General features: G+C 35.0%; 1 protein-coding gene across 2 annotated transcripts in view; it reads right to left on the reverse strand.

The window, feature by feature from the left end:
- The window catches only part of dicer1 (dicer 1, ribonuclease type III), a 79,356-nt gene that overhangs the window by 21,931 nt on the left and 29,813 nt on the right, over positions 1-27,612 (reverse strand). For both annotated transcript variants that reach the window (XM_039773398.1, XM_039773399.1), the window contains 12 exons: positions 26,965-27,207; positions 23,975-24,129; positions 20,222-20,354; positions 17,431-17,506; positions 16,553-16,692; positions 15,934-16,113; positions 15,176-15,389; positions 12,436-12,589; positions 10,681-10,863; positions 10,437-10,542; positions 4,765-4,940; positions 3,544-4,309 (listed from right to left, as the gene is read on the reverse strand). In XM_039773398.1, the coding sequence (XP_039629332.1) occupies positions 3,544-4,309; positions 4,765-4,940; positions 10,437-10,542; positions 10,681-10,863; positions 12,436-12,589; positions 15,176-15,389; positions 15,934-16,113; positions 16,553-16,692; positions 17,431-17,506; positions 20,222-20,354; positions 23,975-24,129; positions 26,965-27,207 (2,526 nt within the window). The remainder of the gene's footprint in view (positions 1-3,543; positions 4,310-4,764; positions 4,941-10,436; positions 10,543-10,680; positions 10,864-12,435; positions 12,590-15,175; positions 15,390-15,933; positions 16,114-16,552; positions 16,693-17,430; positions 17,507-20,221; positions 20,355-23,974; positions 24,130-26,964; positions 27,208-27,612) is intronic.

Genomic DNA, 27,612 nt, shown 5'->3' on the forward strand with positions numbered 1-27,612 from the left:
TCTTGGAAAAAGTCTCATCTCAAGACTTTCTTTTATAATAGACAGATATGTTGTACAGAATAACTACTGGCTAGATCAGGAAATTTTAATTGTTTTATGATAGGAATATCCTTCTATATAAAAGCGGTCGGCATTGCCCTTCCGTCCCGTGAGTGCTACGCAGGCGCGGAGTTTCACACACGCCCCGTCCATTTTGCAATGCACGATGGGATTTGTAGTTTTGTTTTTCCAGGTAAAAGATGATTTTCTACCCCAGACTGTGCGAGATCTTCTTCTTCTTTCTACCTATATAAAAGCGGTCGGGATTGTCCTTCCGTCCCGTGAGTGGAAAGCGTAGCGGTATTTGCTTATAACAAACTTACTTACTTGCAGTTTGCGGTACGAAGCGACATGATGTGAATAGAGTTCTGGTGCTCCCATCATTCCCTTGCTTTTGTGCGCGATGCGCTGGAAAAATAGACAAAATGATGTCTCTGGAAATAATTAATGTTGATGGAGTACAAATGCCTCACCACGTAGTAAATATCAGGGGGGTTCAAAATGGCGACCTCAATATAGAAAAAAAGTTTAAATTTCATCACAAAAATAACAGAAACTACGAGTATTAAAGTAATACCGCTCAAATGCAATATAAACAAATTGATGAGTTTGTATAAAATATCAAATTGATCAACATATTGAATTGTCTTAAGAAGTAGTAAACTTAAAAGGCAGGTCAGCCTAGTACAGGACAAAATGAAATGTAAACAAAATCATAGCAGGGTCTTGGTGATAACTGGCTTAAATTTATACTGTGGTAAATCTGACCCAAAATGCAATAGATACCTTAAAGACTGAAGCTCAGGTCGCCACAGACATTTAAATACATAGAATCCATTTAGAGACCAAAACCTGGTATATTGTCTCACAATAAAATTATGAAACATTATAGTGAGAAACTTATTTTTTTCAAAATTACCAATTTCTGTAACAGCCCTGCCTCAAAGAAACAGCTCTTTTTTTCTAAACACATTTGTTGTATATATCTCCTCTATTTATATTTGAGTTTTCTTTAGATGTATTGTGTTCACCACCTTGCATGTTTTGCTGGTGTGTCTATCAGTCATCACCACAACCACTGTAAATATTGCTCTCTCTTGCTGTATTTAACTTTATTTTATACTATAAGAAAAGACGAAGCTCTTCATTCATCAGTGCAATAATCATAGATCACAATAAATGTATATATGAATATTACATATATGTTTTACATCTAAACACTGTAGAAGCATAGTCACAGATAGATGTTGGAGAGTGCTGTGTGTACGACTGATTTAATGAGGTACAAGTAGAAAGAAGTGCTAATAAACAGTATAGTGAAATCTGTTGTATTATTGTGGTGTACATCGCCATTTTGGGTTGACATCTTGATCTACAGTCAGACAAACTTGGACTTGACAGATCATCCCAGTCGAAAGTCCAACTTAAGGGGCTGTTCCAGTTGAACATTCCAACTAGGAACTCAGAAATTCAGACTACATTCTTCAAATGGAATGCAGCATAAGTCAGTGCAGCCATTCGTTACCTCTCTTTACCTGCTGTTTTGTTTAGCAGAGGCCATTTAATGATGAGGGGCAACAGGGCTGTTGCAGGCATCTAGATGGTATATTTACAGTATATGCAGTAACTTGTTTTAATTTTAGAAGTTATACTACTTACACTGCTACCCCATTTTCAAATGGCAGAGCTAACGCCATCGGCTCCAAGCTATTCATTTTGTGGTTCTTGCTCAGATTTTTTCCTGCTCATCACTATCACTAGGCAATATGGGCAGAGTTGCTACACTCACCTTGAGAAACAGTGGTGGCAACCTTGTGGATTTTAACCGCCAGGAGAAGTTATTTAAAATCAAAAAGTACTGAAAACTGCAATACTGGCTTCTGAATATTACATTTTCCTTAAACATCAAATCAAAAATAGATATATTGCCCAGCACTGCATCATTGATAGACATGTTGTTAATTATGTTCTTTTTCTGGCTTTTGCCAAGCATTTTAATTAATTATCTTAATTTTTTTGAGGTGTCCATTCCCTTCCTGAACCCACTGAATTAAATCAGAGACTGTGCTTATCCTAACTGCATGGAGCACAAAGCAGGAACCAGGACCCAGACAGGACACCTATCGATTACAGGGTAAATACTGTATACATACACACAGAAACAATCATGACCACTCACACATGTAGTGTCAGTTTAGAGTCTTCAATTAACATAGCATGCACACATTTGTGGTGTGGAAGGAAGACTCCAGGATAATCCATGGTGAACGTGAGTTACAAATGTGAAATAGAGTTTATAGTATCTTAAAACAACTTCCTGTGCAATTCAAAATATCTCATATTCGTTAAAAATATCTTAAAAAGTGCAGTCATCCCATTGAAGGCATGGACAATTTTACAGGAAGCCACTTTGAAATATCTGGATTTGCATTTTGAGATATTTCAATTTTTACAAACGATAAAGGACTTTATTTTAAGATATCTCAAAATTCATTTTAGATATCTTAAAATATACTTCAGATAACTAAATGAATCAGAATGTTATTTTAAGATATGCATTTGAGACAACTGAAAATACATTCTTGAAACAGCTGTATACTGAGATATGCATAATTCTGTTTCAGACACGTCTAATTTGGCTTGCCCAATGTACCTGGTCACTTGGTGGCCTCTCTATTCACCTTTTGTACTTCTTATATGTAAATCAATTAAGTTAATACTGCAAACACTAGCAGCTCTGTCCTTGTTTAGCAAGATGTACTTAATATGATTTTTCAATGTACGTTTATTCCTACAGGTACAACAACCATAACCAACAAGTTACAGCCATTGTCAGAATTTATCTAGGCTGACGGGGTGACTAGAAAATTCTCTTCAGCTTTATTTGAAGCTCTAGGCAACTTTACGAGTCCAGTCCACTCTTCTAATTTCATCTATATCATTTCAAACTTCTCATCAGTTTCCTTTTTAGTTTCATCCACTTCACAATCACAATCAAAATGACTTCCTTCATTATTGAAGGGGACCTTTAGAAGGAGGCAGCTTCCGGAGCTCATTCTCTATGAATTATCAACATCTATGTCTATGTGTTATACATCAGTATTCAGGACAAATTAATTTTTACAAAGATTGTACATTACCGTGTACTCATTTTTTATAAACAAAACAAATAGTATTATTGAAGATGACTCGGTTATTGCTGCTCAGCTGCAAAATTTTAAGATTAAGTTGAAAATCCAAACTTCCCCATATGAACACTTTCAAAGAGACTTTCTTTTTTTCACTTAAGCTTTACTATTCCTATGAGAACAAAATTTCATATTTGTCGATTAAAATGTAACTTCTAATTTTCAATACCTTTCTTATGCAAATTTAAATCACGGTAATGCGTGCACTATAAAAACACTGAAGCTACATTAAGAAAAATGAAGGTACATAACATATGAAAATAATCTTATTACTAAAATTAAAATATGGCAAAATTACTAGCAACGTTAAACTGACCTTTTTACTCCTCATGTAGGAGAGACGACCTTCATGAGCATCTGGATATGTACAAAATAAGTATGTTGTGATTGCATGTTTGAGAAAGGAATCTCCAAGCATCTCCAGTCTTTCAAGATTGAACCCATCACTAGCATTGGAAAGAGTCAAGGCTTGTAAAATAAGCCCGGGATTCGGACCAAACGTTTTAGGAGAGTCACCATTTACAGGGATGACTGCAAGTTCGGAATTTTCTGAAACTGTCAAAGGTGCCAAATATCTTGCCAGTGTTGCCACTTCTAGGCAACTTTCTGAGGTAGATTTTTTAGAGTATCCATAGATACAATTATCCATTACAGTACATTCAAAGCTGGGCTTGGGCTGGTTCTCAATGCTGCATGAAGTAGGCATGGGAACAGAGGTAGTTGATTGTGAAGGTATTTCACTCTTGCAGGAATAAAATTGGCTGGCACTGTGTTCAGCTTCAACAGTGTTGCCATTAGTGAGGTTCTCGGCACATATTAGAGCTCCATTTTCCTCAAAGAATGCAATAGGTTTATTAATGTCAGATGACAATTCAGAAGGTGCTTTAAAGTTCATAGGTGTCAATGTAAATCTCTCACACATGCAGGTTTCTACATTAGCACCTTGATTTGCAGCATTATCAGGGGCTACAGTTATGCTGTGCTTACAGTAATTTTCATTTTCTTCTGTGCAAGTACTGGGACTTGAGATGAAAGTCTTGCAGTCTATTGTTTTCTTCCATCCAAAATCCAAGTTTGGGTACCTAAACCAAATTTAAATATTAAAGCAGACTACATTAGATATGAGGCAACTAGCTCAACATCGGACTACTCCCCAAAATATCTATGGATATGAACATTTTTCTATGAAGAAATCAATCAAGTAAAAATAATCAGTTATTCATAAAACTTTCAAAAAAGTAACAAAAATGAGATACTAAACATTTTCTTTACAAGACGACAAGGAAATTGAAACTAAATACAAAACTTTAAACCCAACTGAAAAAATACAGATAGTGAAAAACTAATTTAACATCACCAGACTCACTATTAAAATGCCACTTCTTTTACATGAATGATAATTAAACCTCTATAAAATAATTAAATATCTAATTATATATATAAAAATAATTTTAATAAGTATGTGCTATATGAAATAGTTTTCAAAGTATAAATATGTATAGATAATAAAGAACACATTAATGACATAAAATTGTACCTGAAGTCTGGGGGTAATGTTTTGACCCCTACTCCTGCATCAGTAGCTGTCTGGGCTCTTAGTTCCTCTGCTGTAAGAAGGCAGTGTAGACGATAGAGGATACTGGGTAGGCAGACTGCTTTTCTCCACAAAGATGCTGGGATTGGATGAATTGCACAGAGTTCAGGAACCAAAATCTGTGGAGAATGAAATACACTGTAAAATTCTTTACTTTAAATGGACTGAGTGGAATGTATTTAAAGCAGCAACCACTTAGAGGCACAAATTAACTCATGAGTGTATGCAGAATTAGCAACTGGTAACAAAGGAAAAAATGCTAATTACATTATAGACACAAGAGAAACATAGATACTGCCTAATCAGAAACCACTGACGAACTGCAAAGTCAATTTCCTGCACCAAGTCTGTAATTTAAATCTGCATTAAACCTGGTAACACGGAGAGGTAAACAGAGGCCCAGAGCAAAATCAAAGCTGGCATCAAAATTGCAATGTAAATGTGGAAAATTATTTCAGTAACAACAAAGCAGCACAACAAATGTGATAAGATATACAGACTGTCACATGCTCAAGATTAACACCTTCCACACAGTTTGTGAATACAATACAAAACCAAATGGCAGAACTAAGGCTCACCAAGGTGATGTAGTCTCAAACCGTCCAAGACAAAGTGAAAATATCTTTGATGGTGATCTGTTAGCTAGAAGTCCATAAGACATTCTTGGCTGCAGACTAGGATAGGCTGATCACCTAGTAGGTTTTTTCTGATATCTCCAGTATAACCCTGGCACAAGCTATAATGCCTACTCTCTTAAAAGGGTAGGGAGAATGACAAATGATAAATGTGGAAGGCACGTTTTCCTGTTTCAAGCCCTTTGCTATTTCAAGTGGATGAATGTGGCACATTTTAAGGCCTTTTCTGTCACCTATGGAACTGTGTACCCTTTGGGCCCAATGTAAGCTACAAGAACAGACAAGGTGTTTTTAAAATTTAAAAGAAGTACTTCACTTTAGAACTTTATGAGGCAAATTAATAAATACCCGTAGTGTGAAGAAATAACTTCAACTTAAAAAATACGGAACTTATCATTTAATTCAACAACATCAGTACAGAATGACTAAATAATTACTGGACTATGGCACCAAGACTTAGACAGGAGACAGAGAGAAGCCTAGATTTTATACTTTAAGATTTTTTCCTGTTTATATCCTGTGGATTATTTATTAATTGCTTTTAACTCCTATCTTGAATGTGCACTTGATTTTTTTACAATTATTTATTTATTAACTTTGGAAGGAAATTTCAGTACACTTTTATTTATTTGATTTGGTCTGTTGAGTATTTAATAAAATGCACTGGGCATTTTATTTTGCACCACTTTTGTTGTTACTCAGCTCATGACTATCAATAACCTAGGCGCAAGGCGTGTATGCCAGCTGTGGGCAACCTAGGTATTACCCTGTCATCAGGCGTGTTGATGACACAATAAAAATACTCATATGCAACAGTGCCAATACTAATACTAATAAATCTTAGCAATGTGCGTTTGATTTCAATACTTCTTCTCTTGTAAAGCATAATTTAGGAAATAAATAAAAGTTGTATTAAAATAAAACTGTGTCAATGCCCACATGTACCTTGCCGGCTAATGAATAACTAATTTGTCTACCTGGGAGCAAGAGTGGTTGCCTCAATACGACTTTGCATTGTAGAGAAGAAACAATGACTGCTTTTTGAGCCTAATAACTACTGAAGATATTTGGTGTTTTTGGAGATAATGGAATTGCTGCTTGAAAGGGAGCCACCTATTGCCTCTTCGGTAATCTTAGAGGAATTTCCAGACCATAGCTGAAAGGATATAATATGGGAGAATGGTCTTACCCGATCTTAATTAAAGAGTTGAATTTTTATTGGATTTTCATTTTTTTGCTAGTCATGGATGGTCTATAATAAAGGCAAGGTTCAAACATGGTTTGTTAGAAATGTACATGCTCTCCGAGAACCTTTCGATGTTTGAATCTCTACCTGTGTCAGTTTTCAGGTGTTCGCCAGTGCCAAAAAGGCTCACGCAGAGTAAGTTTCAGGTAGACTGTTCAGAAAAGTAGGGTTCTGCACTACTGACAAAGGGACGCAGATGAACATCTGAGAAAACTGCTTCTTGAAAAATAAGATATACAGTATATATAGCCCTTTTACTATTAAATATATCATTGATATTCTAATCAATACTGCTTTAGTGAAAAAGCTCATGCAGTATGAAAAGAAGAAAAGATTAGCACGGGGGTGGGGTTCAGTAACGTGATGGCATGCCTTATTTCTTTTATTTCTTACAGACATTTTGGTGCATACAGTATGCATAGCAGCTTGTAAAGGCAGATGTACAACAGTGATTACCTCTTTCCTTCATATATGTACTGTATGGATTTAACTCTGCGTGGACATAAAGGCTGTAGTGTTCCGTTGTGCTGCGGTTGGCTTATAAATTGCCTTGTGCAGATGTAGGTAGCTTGTATTTTATATTTTTGACTTAGGGACACATTTGTCAAAGCAGGCAAATTTTGGCTATTTAATATTTTTTTTAATGATAGGAATAGTTGTATTCTGAGTTCATTGTGAAAAAGAATAAATAATCATAAATAGATTTACTTACACCTGTCTGATCAAATAATATCCGTACCAAGCAGACCTTTGAGCCTATGCCGGGGTATTGGAAAATAGCCTCTTTATAAATTGTTGATCATCCATCTCACAAAAAATAATAAAGATTTCATCCTGGTCATGAAAACCATGGAGGAACCATTTGTCCTTGCTTTATTTACTTAGAAATACCATAATAATGACCATTACTCCCTTTCTACGTTATGAAATGAGCTTCAGGATTTTCAGATTACACCACCTATTGCTACTGTACGAGTCATTAGGAAGAGAGTTATATTTACATACTTTGTGTTAAATCAAGTACTTTAAATAGTTTTTACGCTATGTCTACATTATGTCTCACCACCTCTTCCTGTTCATTATTTTCAAAGGGATAGTTGTAATGTGTCAGATTATGCTTCTGTTGACCAATGCAGCAGGTTTTTAGTAAAGTATGAAGTAGTGCGGATTAGAATTAGCACAGCCAAATATGGTGCTGCTGTTGAAAAAAGTGACTTGATCTGTGCAGGAATGGGAAGAGGCAGTCAAATAACTCGTTTTAAGTGAGGATAGAAATGATTGTGAGACTGACCAAAAACTGGTGCAGTGGCGGATGTTTTGAAAACATAGCATGAAAATGTGATGGTGAAGCAGAAGTTAAGTCCAGTCAGTCTGACAATACATTTTACCTCACTTCTTCATTGGCTAGTGGATTGAACCCTGTAGTCAGGTGGCCTGTGATCACCTTTAACATGAGGTACAGCATAGCAGGTATGGCCAACTGAGAACAGATTCAAGACACATGACAGTGACCCTCTCTGTTGACTAGGTTAGGAGCACCTGGAAAAACTCAAAAAGAGCTAGAGACCGTTGACTGGTTTGGACAGGGCCAAGAAAATTGGGTGGCGTCTTTTACATTTTTGAGAGTAACTCTTATAATTTGTACAACTTCAAATGATACTTGGCATATCTGTCTTTTCTTACAAGGGGTTAATATATATAAAAAAAAAAAATGACAAAAAAAAAGTTACTAACAACTGCAGTACTTCTTTCAGGGTGCAGTCAGGCATTGTATCTTATAGAGTACAGTTTTGTTTTTTTTATATGTTTATGTGTTTTTATAATTTATTATGTAACATTTATGAAATTCTGTTTATATACGGATGACACACAACTGCAGTTGCCAAAAAAATTCAATGACAGTACTCCAATCATACAATGAATTAACTGCTTGAGTGATAAAATGATTTGCTTTGAAATTCAGAAAAAGTGATTTTAGTAGTTATTTTTGTCAATAAAAAAATAAAGCAACACCAACAACTCCTAATCAAAAGTACTTGCTCTTTAGTTTTGTTCAAAGACTTTAAAATATAGGTGCTATATTTGACACAGATTTAACCTTTAATCATCACATTTATGCCTAATTAAGTGTTAAATGTAAGTACTGTACATTCCTGACAGCATTAGAACAAACTTGAGTCTTTACTGTACTGCCCCAGTGTGCTTAGATCAGTCAGGAAATCAATTCATCTAGTTTATTTCTACTAGGAAGTATATATTTTTGGCTGAAATGAAAAATAGTTGTAGTTAACAATTCTCTTTTTGTTCCTACTTTTAGACTATGCATCTAGGAGCCCAAGTTTGTGATGTAAGGCGACTGCAGTCAAAACCTCTGCATTCTTTTCCAGCTGTCGATATCACTGCTGTTGTAACTACGTCTTAGATGAATGCAAAAGAACCCTCCTTTTAAAGCACATAGAATCTGTCAGCAAAAGCAAACATCAGATAACACTTTAAGACAGGATGCAAGTCTTCTGCATTGCTGTTTTTCCAGGATCTTATTATCTTCCATTAGAACCCTGAATACGATGAGGACTGATTGAGGTCATTTCTGTTAGGTAGAATGCCTAGAGGAGGCTGGTCAGGTGGTCTCGCGGATTTTAATTTTTTCTCCAGCCGTATTTGAGTTTTTTTTGTTTTTTCTGTCCTCCCTGGCCATTGGACCTTACCTTTATTTTATGTTAATGAGTGTTCCCTAATTTTAATTCTTATTTATTTTGGCTTTTTTCTCTTTCTTCATCATGTAAAGCACTTTGAGCTGCATTATTTGTATGAAAATGTGCTATAGAAATAAATGTTGCTGTTGTTGTTATCATTAAAAAAAAATTAAATGGATAGAGAAAAAAGAATTAGTATCTGAACCAGAACTGTTCAGTTCTAGTAAAATGAAATGAGTAATTGGTATCTGCCCAAAGAATATCTGAATGGAGCATACCTAGTGCAAACTAAGAACTGGCATACTCTTTGTGGAGTACACTGGTCTTAAATGGTTTAATAAAGCTCACCTCAGATCACTGTTCAAATTCCCTTTAACTTATTTCCATTTACCCCAAATTGTAATGGGGCCTAAGGTTAAAAAACAAACAGAATCAGTTACATGTTACAAGCGACAGTGAAGTCCCCCTCATTACTGTCACAATCTTTAATACCAGTTATAGAATAACTATGACAATAGAAAAAGCTACCTTTAATGCAGCACTAGCGGACTTCTTCCTGTCCACAGGAAATGTGTGTATTACCCATAAGTACATCTTATTTTTAGCACACACACAGAGGTAAATAATAGCAGTGCTCATAAACCTAAAAGAGCATCATTTGAAAAAGTAACTTTGGAAATATGACATTAATTATATAGGAATTGCACAAATAAACAAAAGGAGGAAACAAAAGAATGCTACTAAAAATATGTTTAAGAGGAAGCACTGTCAAATAACTATATGAAAACAGCCACATTTATTACTGTTAATACTGATGGCTCCATTCTCATTATAATCTGGAATATTCAAATCCAATAATGAATATAATGATTAACTAACAGTTCTCGCTCCAGTTTTAAAATGCATCACATATGCATACAAATTATAAAAAAAAAAGTACATAAAAACTCTGACAAATTTCAGTATGCTGTAAAGTTATAAGGTAAAACTTACAAAACACCTTTACAAATATTCATGTAAATAAATACGGTTTCAAACCTGTTTGTTCTGAAGACTCTCCCACTTTGCTTTACGTTTTTCAGCACTGCTCAAAGGAAGAGCTTTACCTTTCTGATTGAGATGTCGAGGAGTTAATAAATTCAGTCTTAAAAAAAAAAAAAAGATACTTAAAAAATTAAACTGAAATGTAATAATGATAGTTTCAAAAAGAAATTGTGTTAATGGGGGTTTGACATAAATCTGAAGTGTATCAATTATGTAGAAGGTAACAATTGTTACATACCTTGAAGAAGTGTGGTCCACATCCAGCAAGGGCTGGTTTAAATTTGATAGATCAAGGTTATACTTGGTTTTATAATACTCTGCAAATGTTTCATATTCTGGAGATGGAAATTTACTAAGTGGAGTAAGATCAGTATAGACATCAGCAACATAGAACCGGTGAGGCTGGTCAAAATTGCGATACCTAGTAATAAAAGAAACTGCTGTAAGTATGTACATTCAAATCATATAGAATATATCATGAACAATAATACTGCACTAGACCAGACATTCCCAACCTTTTTATGACAATGAGCACCTACAGATTACATAAACATAGACATATAACTTTCAGACATATTCAGAACTTTGGAATTCATGTTTTTACTAAATTAATTTAAAAAAATTACAATTCCCAGGAATTGAAAGTCTTCATTTGACACGGTTTTAGGTAAAGTCTTCTTTTCCCTGCTGTAATAAGTGGATCCACTCCACATCATCTGAAAATCTTTATCTGTGTCACTAATATGGTATGTTCATGCAATTTATAACTTGACAGTTTGGGAATGTTTGCACCTTTCCTTCATAATGGAAACTGCTGAACCAATTCCTCTGGATCTTTATTAATTTGGCAGTGAAGTTTTTGAACAAATGCATTGAGCAATTTCAATTAAAACCTAAATTAAATAACATCTGGCTCCAAGTCTTGTAGGTATTTATTGATATCATGTCAAACACCGACAAGCTCAAGCAGATAACTGGTTAGGATCAATGTCTAAATCAGATTTTGTTTTCTAACTTCATGACGTAAACCAGTGCTTAATTTTCTAAGAACTAGTGGACCTCTACATAGACGATTGCAGCCTGATGCATTTTATCGTCATATACTTGTTCAAAAATGCCAGGCGGTTTGTTATGAAATACAAATGTAACTACTGTTGCAGGTGTATCTTACAAGAGCTATTGTGTTTTTCTCCTAAGCTATACACTGAAAATGCACCATGCAATGACATTTTGCACACTTAGCTTTTTTCCTTCAAGCAGCTGTTGAAATCTTCATTTAATATATTTCTGTTATGGAAGCTGCTTTTCAGTACAGATGTAACTATGGTTACATAAAGACATGTGGGTGATAAAAGTCAAGAATCAATAGTGTTAAAATATTGTGTTGTGGTAGAAAGGTTAATAAAAATGTATAAAGTTTTGTCAATATACAGCTCCTAAGCAATCAGCTAGGGCTCATCTTCTACAATTATATTTTTACTGAATTTGATGATAAAAGATCTCTGTGATGGTGTTTTGAACACAAGTTTTTCACAGTATTTTCCAGTAACTGAGATGTTCTTCATATCTTGCCAAATCCTAACTTTGCATGATTTTTAAAAATCTCTTTTGCTTGATATTCTAGAATAGATATTGTAGAATTCATTAGCTAGCTATATTTACGTTTGCATGCAACATCTACATGGAATGCAGGCTTTGGTAACTGTTACCCTGGAACATATCTCTGATTAAACCTTTAGGTCAAATTAATGTTGCAAAACCAAATAAAATAAAACAAGAAACACTTCTCAGAAAATACATCCATCTCTTAGCAATGTAATTCAGGCTTGTTAAGGCCAAACCTGAACCAGACATCTCTCAGAAACAGAACATTTACTTATTTCTTTAATGAATTACCTGAATTTTGCCAAACTTTAAAACTTCTAGATTCCAAATTAGGACACTCTGCTATAGCCCACCCAAATGTGAACAAAATATCACATTTCATACTAACCTTGGAATGATAACAGCATCTTGGTAGTCTTCCAATTTGAAAGCAAAGGGATTTTCTTTTGTATACTGTGTATTGGGAATGCCGATTCGTGCTTCAGATTTTTCAATATCCTCCATAAACTTAAAGTCTAAATCCAATATGTTGGAGCCCTCAACTGAGACACAGAGAGAGAGAAAGAATGAAAGAAAACAAGCAGATCAATTCAATGTCCCTCATTAAATACTATTTATCAAAGCAGTTGACTTACGCTTTATCACTTCACTTCTAAGATATACATACTATAATACATCTTAGACGATGAGAGGCTACTTCAGAAAACAAGCCAAAGACATAACCTAAAGAGGCCAGTGACTACAAAAGTAAGCATGTACATGAGAACAAGGTAACTGATTGGGGTGAAGACAACCAATAATGTGTTGCATGATAAAGCTTAACAAGAATTTAGGATGAAGGTAAAAGTCAACATAGTAAGAATCAGAAGAAAGAAATCAAAGAACCAGAGAAAACACAACTGGCAGAGGCAAACAGGGAAGTTCTTATTTGTTCTTGTATGCATGTCCGGTTGTACGGTTATGGCTAAACACAGTTGCACACACACACACCCAACTTGAGGGCTGGTATGCTCATTAATTTGGAGGTCAAATGGTGAACCAGTAATAGGAATTAACCTGTATTCTTATATCTTATCAGCTTAGCTTCTTTACCACAGAACTATGCTGACTGATGAAGATGAATCACAAAAAGAAATCTACATCTATAACCAATTAATACGATGAAATATGCACAGTCCCATATAAAATTTAAATTATGCCAACAAAGACTGATTAGGACTGCTACCAGCTTCAGCATACATTAACTCTATCAATTTGACAAGACATGTCTTAACAAAATAGTGCCTGGATTTTATTCTTGTAAGTATTTATTAATGCTTACTGTTCTGCTCGTAATTGCTAACTTGCTTGACTAGAATACGACAAAGTCAATACTTCAACTGTTGCGTCAGCCATGGGAGAAACATTTCTATTGAACCTAATCATTTGGTAGTAGATTTAGCACAGGCTAAATAAAAAGCCAACAAATGAACACAAGAATCCTTTCCAGGATCAGAGCTTTTCCAAATTGTTGAGCAATGCAGCACAATAAGGACTCATCCATGAGAGGAGAAAATATGTTGAAGAAAGGCTATAGCATAATTTAACTGGTCTTTAAATCTTCTTTTCCCATTTCTTTACATGTCAGCTGGAAATTTACTCCATGTCTATACTGTGCTAAGAAAATGAAAGATATACAAATTACAAACTACAAAACAGCTGGCTTTCTATGAGAGAATTCAAAATATTTTCTATAGGGCTTAAGACATAAATGGCTGCCACTCTGCAAGATTACATAAACCACAGCCACTGACTGCTAATGACTTCTCAATAAGTTGTTTGCTAGGAAATGTCAGCATTGGCTCAACACCATCCATGTGCTGTCATTTTACTAACAGTAGTCTTTACTAACACAACCCATCAATGGCAAATAGGTTTGTATAGTGGTGCAGTGGAGAAAATATTTTTATACAACAGAAATGAATTGTTTGTTTCCAGGTAATTCATTTTAAAATGCTACATTTAACACAGGTTAAGCCTGCCTTAAACTGCGTGACTGTCAATCAAACATGTTTTTAAGTTTCATGTGACTACAGACTTCAAACCTCTTTAAATTACAGACATGGACAAATTTGTTGGCACCCTTCCATGAAAAAGAAAGACCCACACTTGTCTCTGAAACTATTTAAAACTGAAAATAAATAAATAAATAAATAAATGGCACCCATCATTGTTTTATTCCATATTTAACAAAATTCAGACTCTGCTTTATAATTTTGATTCAAAAGAATATTTCAAATAATACAAAGGAAAATGGCATGGACAAAAACGACGGGAGCCTTAAGCTAATATTGTGTTGCACAGTGGCAATCACTGCAAACAAGCGATTCCTGTAGCTCTCAATGAGACTTCTGCACCTGTCAACAGCCAGTTTGTCCCTCTCTTCCTGAGCAAACTGCTCCAGTCGTGTCAATTGTGAAAGTCACAGGCACCCCAGAACATAACTAAGCCTCCTCCACGTTTCTAACCTTTACCTTGAAACAGGCTTGTCTATCATTTTCTTTATGATCTCCTCACACAATTCTCTCTCCTTTGCTTTCTCTACTCCATGTTAAGTGTGGGAGACACTGGAGTGAGTACTTATTTCCATTTAATTAGGCTGAACGATGGCACCACTGGAAGCACGTGTGATACTAATTAAAGAAACCAGCTAGTTTGAAAAATCACTCAAAGCCAATTGTTTTTGATCTTTTCTAGGGGTAACAACAAATATGTTCAGGTCATTTTAAAATATCTTCATAGTGAAAGCAGTACTTCATTCATTTTCTTTACTTGATGACATATCACAGGCATGCAGGTACACATGCGACAAGTGACATTCATTAATCACTTTTCAGGAGACACCTAGCACTTTTTTTAATGACCTGCAAGGGTACCAGCAAATTCGTCCATGTCTGTATGTTAATAACAGCAACATAAATATTTTAGGTCAGCAAAGAATACCTCATATTTGTAGTCACATTGTAACTTAATACAATATCCAAATTAAAAAATAAAATAAGTAATTAGAAGTAAAAAAAAAAAAAGTACATTTGTGTAAGCCTAAAAATAAAGCAATAGTATAATAACTGTAATGGTCAAATACTTACCAACATTAAGAGGTAGTACACAGTAGGCTGCATCAGCCTCTGCGGGTCTGAACTCTAGTGCAGGTTTTTCAAGACGAAGAATGTGAGAAAAAATGTACTGGTGAAGCCTGGTAATCAGTTCTAGTTGTTGAGCACTCAAAGTAAAGCCCGACTTTTGCAGTTCTATGGATATTGTAACTTCACCAGAGCGAGTATACACTGGAAAATGAGGAATCTGGGGGGGGAAAAAAAAAAAAAAGATTGAACATCCACCCATGATCCAACCCGCTATATCTCAACTACAGGATGGCGGGGGTCTGCTGGAGCCAATCCCAGCCAACACGGTCAGTGTATTTAACAGAACATCTGTCCAGCAGTACTGTCACCTGCCGCCAGCTAAGCAGCATTAAATGGTTCAACAATCACTCACAAAAAGTACCTACATATGAAGGTATCTTTATAAGACAATCATATTACCATTTTTTTTATATATTGCCATAGCCTTTAAGCAGACAAGCTGCAAATGAAAATGAAGAAACACACTGTGGGTGAAAATCAAGTTAAAACATTCTCCTGTACTTTATACTTTGGTTTAAGATTAAAAAAAAAAAGTTTTTACCCAACAATACACATGCACACTGCAGCTTACAGATGATGATGCTTAACAAAGAAGGCATACAGCTGCACAAAGAAATTGTTAACTTAAAAAAAAAAATATATATTTTTTTTGAAAAGTCAAGACCTAAATCAAAGTTTACATCTTCTACCTAGAAACTTACCCGAGGTATTGGTTTGGCTGTTAATATCCCAAAGCATCTAGTAGTATCTTCTGGAGGGTACAACTTTCTTCTTCTAAAGTTTAACTCATCTGGAAGAGGTGTGGTAAGCACCATACCAATAACATAAAGGTAGCATGGTTGATCAGGAACAGGATAGCTTTCTCTCAAGCATTCAGGAATCTAAAAAAAATGCATAAAAAATTTAAAAGCCACTTATAGATGTTTAATGGAAACTTTTGTAAGTGGTGCAAGGGGTCTAGAGAAGAGCATCCAAAATAAAAACAAACAATGCAAAACCTGAGGGTGAATTAAAACAATAAGGGAGAGCATTAGTCTGCAGCTACAGCAATTATGTAAAATGATGGTGAAATTACATGTGATTAAGCAGCTTGTACAGCTCACATGACAGGCAACTTCACAGAGCTTTAATCTCAAGATACACTTAAGTTCTCTATAGGTGGGTTTAAGCGGTCATTAAATTGTCAGATTTTATCCTCACAGTGCTGGTTCTTTTTAGGTTATTTTTTTATTTAGTTTGATTTTTTTTTTTTTTTCCAGATAAAATTACTTACGTGTTCATTACAAAAACAAAATACTCAAACTATACAGTTATACTAACAGCTTTTGGATAGCATTGTCTTCTTTTTGTAGACCCAGGTCTTCCAGGTACACTGGTTTCTTCCTCATCATGTAAATCGAGCTCTTCTTCATATTTAACCGTTTCTTTCCCAACAGGCATCAAATGATCATCTAGTTCACCTAGTTACAAACAGACAAACAAAAACGTACACTCACTTTGCATTTAAATAACTAATTCAAGGCACATGTTTTCCAAAGGATTACAGTAGAATGCTAATGAAATATTTTAGTAGTAGTAACTGCACATCCATTTTCTGAACCAATTTAGTGTAGTCCAGGATTATATTCATATGAGCTGAAGCCTATCAGGAAACATCGACTATACAGCAGTCTCTTGTTTTACAGACTTAATATAGATGTTCCATAACAACAATAATAATTATAAATCCCACTGCTCTTCTTTAGAACATTCAAGTGGGAATGGCACTAGCTACAAAGAATTTAATTTTAAAGAACATTAAATTTTATTTATGGATAAGTTCTTTAATTTATTTCCCCCTTCAAAAAACAAGAATAATAATTTGGTCCTAAGCAGGTATAAAATCATTACCCCACTTCTATAAGGCGGCTTGATATAAGAAACACTGTTATAAGAAATACACCCCACAACTTAATCAAGAAAAATACAAAAAGAAAAAGTCTGTGTTTACAAGTCGTGCTACGATAGGATATGTATCTGCATTTACATTGACAATTCAATGTAATCAAATCAAATGTTATTAATCTGAATGATAAGATCCATAGCATCATACAAAAAAGAACATTCTGATCAAGCAGCTTCAGAACAGGTTTAGTGTCAAAATATCTGATTTTAAGACAAACCAAAGAGTACAGTATTTTACTACTTTATTTTTTTACCTATATTGTGTAATTTTTCACAACATAAGAGGGCTACAGCCTTCTCTGATAATCTTGCACAAACCATGGGGGGTCCCTGAAAAAGAAAAAAAAAAAAGACACAGATAAACAAATAAATCTTAAAGTGCTATTAGAGCTGAAACAAAATTCTAAAATGAACAGAGTGCACAATAAAATACAAAAATAACAGTGCTTATGCAGCTTTCCACCTGTGATGCCTGATTAACATATTAAATAAAGAATGAGTAAATGTCAGAATCGCTTCAGACTTAGACATTTTTTTTTTTTATACTAAAAAAGGAAGAGTCAAGGCTCATTTTAACCTCAGTATTTACAAGTTTTATTACAATATTCATACACTATCTTTAACTAATGCTACTAGGAGCTTTAAAAACTTCTGCAGGAAACAATGGGTCTTATCAAATTTCTTGTAACCGAAGTCAGCAAAACAAGTATATACAGTATTTTGTCTTTGCTATCCTACTTTGCTGAAAAAGCACTTTGGTTTTATCCATTAGAGCTGAGCAATTTGTAAATTTAACCTTACTTATAAAATTGGAAGGAAAAATCCAGAACAAGTATAGATTAAAAAAGCATTGTGAAAGGTCTATGTATTGTATAAACCAACAGCAATATGAAGTAACAATAAGAATACGGGTAGGAAAAGAGAAACAAAAAGCAAGATCACACTCGCTATTATAAGCACAAGTCCCAATAAAAGTTCTATGAAATAAGACAATATGGCCCTCTTTACAAACATTTAAAAACTATTTTGGGTTAAACAACAAGTAATGATCGATTACTCTAAGGATCAGACTTGTATGGCTCTGTAACTGATGACAGGTTCAGTCCACACTGATAAGACAGTTGTGTTTATTCATGTGTAAAGTGGTCTGTTTCACTTTGGTCAAACATACATCAGCGAATGGGTTAGACTTGAGTTTTGGTTTTTTTAAAGCCTTACAACACATTACATGATACTGCTTGTGTTCAGCCAGTCTGCTTAAAACTGCAGTGAAATTCAGTGAAATACACAGATGTTGACGCTGTATCTGTCGTTTCTTGGTCACGTCAACACTAATTTTACTTGTCTCAGCATATGTAGTTTCTGATGTTGTACTAATCAAAGCACTGTCCATAAATGAGTTGTTCTGATGTTATTTCTTCATGACTTAGCTTTGCTTATGTTTAAATGGTCTTTAAAGTTGCTTTGCACCCTCCCTCATCATAACCTATTGTCTATGGGGGAGAAGCGAAAGCTTTAGATTTATCAAAAAGTTCAATCTCCGATGTTCAACAGATCTCAACATCTTAGTGTCTCCCGATACTGAAAACATCAATATCTTGAAAATGGGTGCGTATGTCTGTGTTTCAGTTTCTTAAGGATGGACTAGAGCTGTAATGGCCAGATGAAAAAGTGCCAAACTCGAAACTTCAGTCTGTTATGAGATGATGATGTGCTGATTAGCTTTTGAGCCAAATTGTGCAATAGAAAAGGGTATTCTAGAGGAACCCTCAAACACCATAATTCTGCAATTAATTATAATTATTCTCGTCAATTGCTATTGTAATAACCTATGTATGATCAGAAAGATTAGCATCAGAGCAGTTAATTAATTACTGAAATGTTGTAGAATAGTTCAGGTAACTTGGTTCCTAGGGCGCAAAACCTACTGACTCCCACGTCCGAATTGTTTTTTCCTATGGTTGCTGTATAAATAAATCAATAGTAAGCAAATCTTTAAGCTCCCGATTCTTTCCAGTTGTTTGTGTTTAGCTGTCAGAGAAAATGATGCTCTCTCCAAGTATAAAACTGTATGTACAATTACTGTTGAGCACAAGACATACAGATTATTGAAATAAGTTATAAACATTTTCAGTGGGGCACTCATTGTTTATGGGGTGCACTGGCATGACACACCACAGATCAAAACTTGGTGTAGAACTCCTCTTCATATGGTTTACTAATAATGTCATTCAAGGTCCTTCCAGGTAAGAAGAAACCTCTATAGGTTAGTAAAATTGTCTTTAATATCATCTTGCACTGTACCTTGCAACAACTGCCCAGATTTTCAATCTCATACCCTAATGAATGCTTTATTTCTTGCAGATGCAGGTACAATATACAATGCATTTGAATAAGTAATATGCCTGCATTTAGTATGTCAGTTACATAAGCACTGGTAAGCAAGATAACAAGCCATAAAATTACATTACAAGTTCCATTATCAGCGAGGATTAATCTGATATCCTCTGATTTGAGCACTTTGAGCTACATTTTGTATGAAAATGTGCTATATAAATAAATTGTTGTTGATTTAGGGTTAATACCAAAAATACCAAATAATGTGGGTGGCAATGAGCTTCCTCTTATAAAATACTGAACAACCAGGTGAGGTTTATCAACAAAAATTGCCTCGTTATGCTAAAGTTACTGAGAAATCATTTGGATTAGATAATTAAAAATTAAATTATATTTTAGTTCAAATACATCATGTATTTGTATATTACTATGAGCAACTAATAATAATTTTAACTAGGCAATAAATTACAAGTGTTCATACAAAATGCACCTGTGCAGTCAATACAAGCAAGGGAATCACTTTGACCTTAAATGTCCCCGATTAACAGATTGGCAGAAGCTTCTATTACTTTCCAATAAATGAAATAAACAATTCTAATATGGACTCACTTTATAACATGACCAAATAAAAACATTATATTATGGAAACTGAACTGTAAAATGAAATATCAACTTTAAACATTTAACAATAACAGAAGATAAACTTACTGTAATGGGAACTCTGAGGGGTGAATTGATTGGAAGATAAAGTGTTGATCTGTAGAACCCGTCTTGGACTTCCACAGTCTTGCATTTTGGAGCAAGGTGTGTAAAGGGATCACTGGGTAACCGTGCACAGTACCTAAGTTTCATAAAAGAGTAACAAAAATTGTCTGAATCAAGTTTAATAAAAGTTATTTTAAATTGGCCAATTATTGCATTTTCTTTTCTTATCAATTATAATTTTAGGGTAACACTTCATGTGCTTACACCCAAATTTGCTGTACATGTACTGGGTTCAATCATCTCTTCAAATTATTAAATAAACATAAGGCTTATTAAATAAAGCTCAATGAGCAGTGGCTGTCACCAAATGTGACCTCCCTGGTGCAGTTAAACACCAGTGGCTGACAACAGGATTCTAAATCATCAAAGGGAGGTACAGTGGAACAAGGGCTAACTTGCCAGCTAGCAATGCTAGCTCACTATTCCAGCATCCTTGACACTAGCCACATGGAGAGTACACTTTCTTCCTGTTTTCACACAAGGTTTTCTCCAGGTATTACATGTTGCCTTCATCTTCTGAAAGATGTGAAGGTTAGGTTAATTCACAATTCAAAACTGGAAAAGGGTGAGCAGACCCTATGATGGACTGGTGCCTCATCCCTGCCTTGCAACCCAAACACTCAACTGGATGTTTCACAATGGTTTGTTATATCAACTACTACTACTATCTGGATGTTAAGTTTTATTCATCAGTTTGGTCCAAAATAGTATCAAAAGTAATTACACATAATAGAAGAAACATACATCTCGCCTTATGCTTAGCTAAGGTTAAATATTTGTTTATTAAAAGTTATTCAATTATTTTAATATGGCAAATTACCAATTTGATCGCTAGTGCTATCAATCACATGGTTTGAAAGTGAAAGACAAAATTTGCAATGACAAGGTAAGCTAGTACAGGAGTTTAAAAACATTCATCAAAGTTTAGTACTCTTTCTTTGGATTTCATTAATTTTACTCTAATATTAAGTTATCCAGTGATTGTGAATTTCCCCTTGGGATTAATAAAGTATCTATCTATCTAAATTTAGCTTTTATTTGCATTTAACAAATGATTTAAATCAGACAATCAGATCATTTAATCTTGAACATGCCAAAAAGGGTATAAATCTACTCTATAACCATAAATTTCCAGCTATTCCTGACTTCAAACTAGTGAATACTTTTTATTAGCTTTGCATGTAATCCAAAGCGAACCGAACCCAATACATATGTCAAAACTCATAAATGCTATAACGTGGACTGGGCTCTGCCCGATACTCCTCTCCTGTATTTACTCATTTTTTAATTGAATTCTGTCTGAAATCCATTTTCAGCTCTGTCCATTATGAGAACACTGGTGAACAAAGATTTTATCACAGAATAAATTAGGGGTGCTTCAAAAGTTAATTTTCATGTGGATTTCAGACCTATATTTTCTCCTAGAGTACTTGACTTGTATCTTGTTATTGCCATTTGTGAACATTTCCCTGGAAATTTTGGAGAGGATAGTGACAAGCATAGTAAACAGTTTCACTGGGATATTTCTGGAATGGAAAGGATACCAAGGCAAGGGTAGTCCTTAACAGAGATATTCCTAAGGCCAAGTACAGCAGTAAATTTCACACATTTATCGACCTTTTAGACGAGACACTCCAAGAATGTATATACAAACAGTATAGTGTAAATATATCCATCCATCCGTCTATCATCCAACCCTCTATACAGTAACTACAGGGTCACGGGGGTCTGCTGTAACCAATCCCCGCCAGCACAGGGCACAAGGCAGGAACAACTCCCCGGGCAGGGCGCCAGCCCACCACAGGGCACACACACACACACACCAAGCACACACCCGGGACAATTTAGAATCTCCAATGCACCTAACCTGCATGTCTTTGGACTGCAGGAGGAAACCCACACAGACACGGGGAGAACATGCAGACTCCACGCAGAGAGAACCCGGGAAGCAAACCCGGGTCTCTTTACTGTGAGGCAGCAGTGCTACCACTGCACCACCATGCCGCCCCATGTAAATATATATTTACTATAAATTCTAAGAATGTATCACTTCAAAGCCTTGCCAGAGAGAAAGTCTGATTGTTTATTTGAAATCAGAATGAAAACTACTGTAAGATTCACCTACATCGATTCAAGTTATATTTTATTTTGTTTAATTTACTCATGGTCATTATTGGGACTACAATATTAAAAGTCTTCCCCTCTCAATGAGGTTTTGATCTAACTAGTTTAAAAAAAAAAAAAGGTTTGCATCTAGAATTAGTATTCTTTATTTAGCTAATAGCAATATGCAATGTGACTTACAAAAAATCATTACATGTACATAGATACACACAATACTACTGAGGAATTCTAAAGTTAACATGCAATAGAAAATGGAATTTAGAGTATGAGACATACAACACTCAAGTGTCAAGGCTAGATGAAATCTGTCACTCAAAGAAAACTGAAGCTAGTAAACAGTTAACTGGGTCTTTACGTCTGTAGATATTCAGAAGAGAGTTAGAAAAATGTTTTTATTGATATTCTAAACAGGTACTAACTGACAAAATAAAATTAAACAAATTTAGTAAATGAGGGATATACATTATATAGAAAGCATGAGTGTCTACACAGGCAGTCCTTGCTAAAGCATGTACAAAATGCTACCCTGTAATGAAGACTGCTAAACCTGCTGATGATTCTCAATTAACTCTGGTCAATGTGATGTTGGCATAGTTATCATTCATTAACAAAAGGTGAAAGTGCATGAACACAATGACTCAATATGCAAGGGGGTGTTGTGGGGAGTTCTTGGTCACTCAAGTAGCTGTTAGCCATAGGACTTCAAATTCAAATGCTTCAAAATGAGCAAGAATTATTGATAAGAACAGCCCACTAATACTATGGTATACTATGGTCTGGCTGTAGGGTAGAATTCTCTTATTACACACACACACACACACACACACACACACACAGAGAAAGAGTCAAAGATATCATTCTATAATTCTTCATCAACATGCACATGAAATATTTGTGAGTCACCTCCAAAGACATAATTAAAAAAATAATAATTTATCCTGAATGATTGTGGTGTGGGCTGTTCAACCCCATGCCAAGTTTTAGGTCCACAGATCTTTTTCATTTCTTTACAGGCAAAATAAATGGCAATAAATAGAAAACAATTCTGAGTGTTCCCACATTGAACCTTTGAAAAGTAAGGCCTTTCACACCCACAAGACATGGGGTCAAAGAATGGTTTTATACATGCCAAAGATGTAAACCATATGCAATAACCTTCACAAATATCAGATTAAACACAACTAAGCACTTATGAGAGACTCTTGAGTAGCATCTAAAACAGTGCGTTCAAACACAGCCATGAATATTTATGCACTTTATAAACTGGTACAAAGAAATACTGCACACCTCATTTTAAAATTATAGTATGGATTTTAGTCATCCCACTGCATAGTTTGAAATGTTTTATCTTTTGTCTCTTAATTTGATGGTTTGACTGTGCATACAATTGAGTGCTTTGTCATATGTTTAGCTACATGTGTACATGAACACAATAAGAATTAAAATTGTGCTTTTGTCAAATCTTGCATTACGCATCAATAACAACTATACATTTTAATGAAATGGGCATATAGTGATAAAAAAAGATTTAAGATAAAAGATAATAAATAGTGAAAGACTAAATATACCAACCTGTTAACATGTCCAATAGCAGTGTTGATTGTAACTCTTGGGCTACCATCTTCAGTTCGCAGAACATATGGTGGCAAAATATTATCATCATCCACAACAGGCTCAATTTCAAATTCGTTATAATCAGCAGACTTTGAACATTTGTTTCTCAGGATCTGTAATACAGACAATACATAATATCCATTGTTTTTTTTTTTTTAAATGTGGCATTAAAACACAGTGCTATAGATGCATACGATTAATAAGAAAAATACAACTTATTTTTAGACACTGTTTTTAGGGATACTATTAAATTAGATAAATTACAAATCACTAAGACATTGAGTATAGTGTATCATACAAATAAGTATTAGTCAAATACTAAAACAAAAAAAACCTCATTGAAGGTTGTAGCATCTACAAAACTATACTAAGACATGCTCAGTAGTAAATGCTTTTGAAACTGATATATGATGATAAATAAGGTTACCGTTAACAAAAATTACATAGAAAGAAAAAAAACAGTTTTTGCCGTCTTCATATTTTATTACCACCTGAATGAAAATGGACTGTGACTCATTTACTTTATTACAGAACTGAAAAAACACAGTCAATCGTTACTCAACAAATATATCAACACAAACTTTTTTTTATCATTCTGAAAAAAAATGTTGTACAGTACGCACCTGTTTATTTAATAAGGATTTTACAAAGTTAACCTGACCCACATACCATTTTGAATGGTTCATGCACCCATCTTTCAAGCTTTAAATAAACATTTATCTAAAAATCTGAATTTTTTTTAATTAGACTTAATGCAGAAGGTTATACACTGTGTGCACAATTATTAGGCAAGTCGTATTTTTGAGGATTAATTTTAATATGGAACAAACACAGTGCTATCAGTCAATCCAAAATGTTAATAAACCTGAAAGCTGAATGTTTCACAACGGAAATGTGAGTGTGAACATCATCAGGGGAATACATATGTGCGCACAATTATTAGGCAACTATTAGTGTGCAGATTTATTATGCAACTAAAGGAAAAATGAAAATTTTCCCATCTCACTTGTTTATTTTCATCTGTTATAGTGAGAATAATAAACAAACACCTCAAAATGTACAAATAAACATCTCTGACATTTTAAAAAAATCAATCAATCAATCAATGACCAATATAGCCACCCTTCTTTCCAATAACAGTCATAAGCCTTTCCATTCATGGAGTCTGTCAGTTTCTTAATCTGTTGACGATCAGCTTTTTGTGGAGCAGTGACTACAGCCTCCCAGACACTCTTCAGAGAGGTGTATTGTTTCTCTCCCCCGTAAATCTAGCATTTAAGAAGTGCCCACAAGTTCTCGATAGGGTTTAGGTCAGATGAGGAAGGGGGCCATGTCATTATTCCTTCATCTTTAAGGTCTTTACTGGCTGGCCACGCAGTGGAGAACTTCGATGCAAGTGATGGAGCATTGGCCTGCATAAAAATCATGGTCTTTTTCCTGTATCACTGTTTGAAGAAAGTGTCTTCAAAAAACTGGCAGTAGGTTTGGGAGTTGATTTTGAGTTCATCTTCAATGCAAAAGGTCCAACTAGCTCATCTTTAAAAATACCAGCTCATACCAGTACCCCATCTCCACGTTGGAGTGGAGCTCTGTGCCCATTACTGATCCACAGGTCCATCCATCTGGTCCATCAAGAGTCACTCTCATCTCATCGGTCCATAAAACCTTTGAAAAAAATCTGTCTTCAGATATTTCTTGTCCCAGTTTTGACGTTTCAACTTCTGTTTCTTGTTCAGTGGTGGTTGGGTTTCAGCCCTCCTTACCTTGGCCATGTCTTTGAGCACTGAACACCTTGTACTTCTGGGCACTCCAGGTAGGTTGCAGCTCTGGAATATGAAAGTACTGGAGGATAATGGGTTCCTGGTAGCTTCACGTTTGATTCTTCTCAAATCTTTGGCAGCTAATTTGCATCTTTTGTTCTCAACACGTTTCTTGCGACCCTGTTGACTATTTGCAACAAAATGTTTGATGGTTCTGTGATCACACACCAATATCTTAGCAATTCCAAAAGTGCTGCATCCCTCTGAAAGACTTTTTACAATTTTTGACTTTTCAGAGTCAGTTAAATCTCTTTTTTGGCCCATTTTGCCTGAGGAAAACTAGCTGCCTAATAATTCTGCACACCTTGATATAGGGTGTTGATCTCCTTAGGCCACACCCTCCCTCATTACACAAATACACATCACCTGACGTGCTGAAATCCAATAAGCATTCAAGTTAATACAGCTTGGAGTTGGAATATACGCATTAAAAATGATGATATGGTCAAAATACTCACTTGCCTAATAATTGTGCACACAGTGTAGTGTTGTACACATTTTTTAACAGTTTACAAAGCATGAATGCTATTGCAGAGTTATAAATGGTTATATAATTATTCTCTGCGGTGGGTTGGCACCCTGCCCGGGATTGGTTCCTGCCTTGTGCCCTGTGTTGGCTGGGATTGGCTCCAGCAGACCCCCGGTGACCCTGTGTTCGGATTCAGCGGGTTGGAAAATGGATGGATGGATAATTATTCTGCATATTGTTATGTGTAAAGGTATACAATAATCTTAATAATTTCTTAAGCTGCAAAGTCACCAATAACACTTGCTCACTTTCACTGAGAATAAACTGTGTGGCAGACCCAGAATCCTAGATGCCTATATGCGTTTTCCTACGGGTACAACTGTTTTCTTAGCACATCCCAAAAGTAAGATCAACTGGCGATTTTTAAATTGATCCGATGTACGAGTGTGAATGAACGGACCCTGCAGTAGACCGACACACTTGCTGACTGATTGGTACACTGATTGTGTTTCTGTTGTTTTCGCGTTTCTACCAGGGCCCTATTCATGTAAAAGCAGGCAAACAAATGTATGTGGAATTTCATATTGCTGTAAAATATATTATACAACTAAGTAATCATTACATAAAGTTTAAGAGTTAGTTACTAAATAAAGATTTACCTTTTCTATAGCTTTGTATGTTTTAAGATCCTCTTCAAAAGCTTTAGTTTTATCACTGTCAGCCAACATGACAAAATTTGAGAGTGGGGCTCTGGCTCTTCCTTTTGACTGCACATAAGACCGGTATTCTGTTGGCAAATCAAAGCGAACCACCAAATTGCACTTTGGAATGTCTACACCTTCCTCCACAATACTTGTAGCAATAAGCAAGTTTGTTTCATGCGCACGGAACTTTCGAAGTACCTATAAAAATGAATAGATATATTATCACACACAAAAACAGTATTTTTACATTGACCAGTGTCAACCAAAGAATGAATTACATTATAGTAGAACAAAAAGCCATATCATTAGCACCAAAAGCATTTACCTGTTGTGCACAAATTAAATCTCAGGAACCATTTGACAACTGCAAGCTGCCTCCTAATTTTCAAGCCATTTCAAGAATGGCTTTACTTTTTTCCCCCCCAAAAAGTTACTTCACTTAGTGCAAGCGATTAATATACAGGTTATAAATAAACAGAAAATGCCAAATTACAATTTTTATTAATAAATAATGCAGTTCAACCTCATCACATCCTTAAAGTGAGTCACAACAAGTGACAGACGAAAGTTAGACAAGCAGGCTAAAGAATTATAATAGGATTT

This window comes from Polypterus senegalus, chromosome 12, assembly GCF_016835505.1.
Source record: "Polypterus senegalus isolate Bchr_013 chromosome 12, ASM1683550v1, whole genome shotgun sequence".
In the NCBI taxonomy this organism is placed as follows: Eukaryota; Metazoa; Chordata; class Cladistia; order Polypteriformes; family Polypteridae; genus Polypterus; species Polypterus senegalus.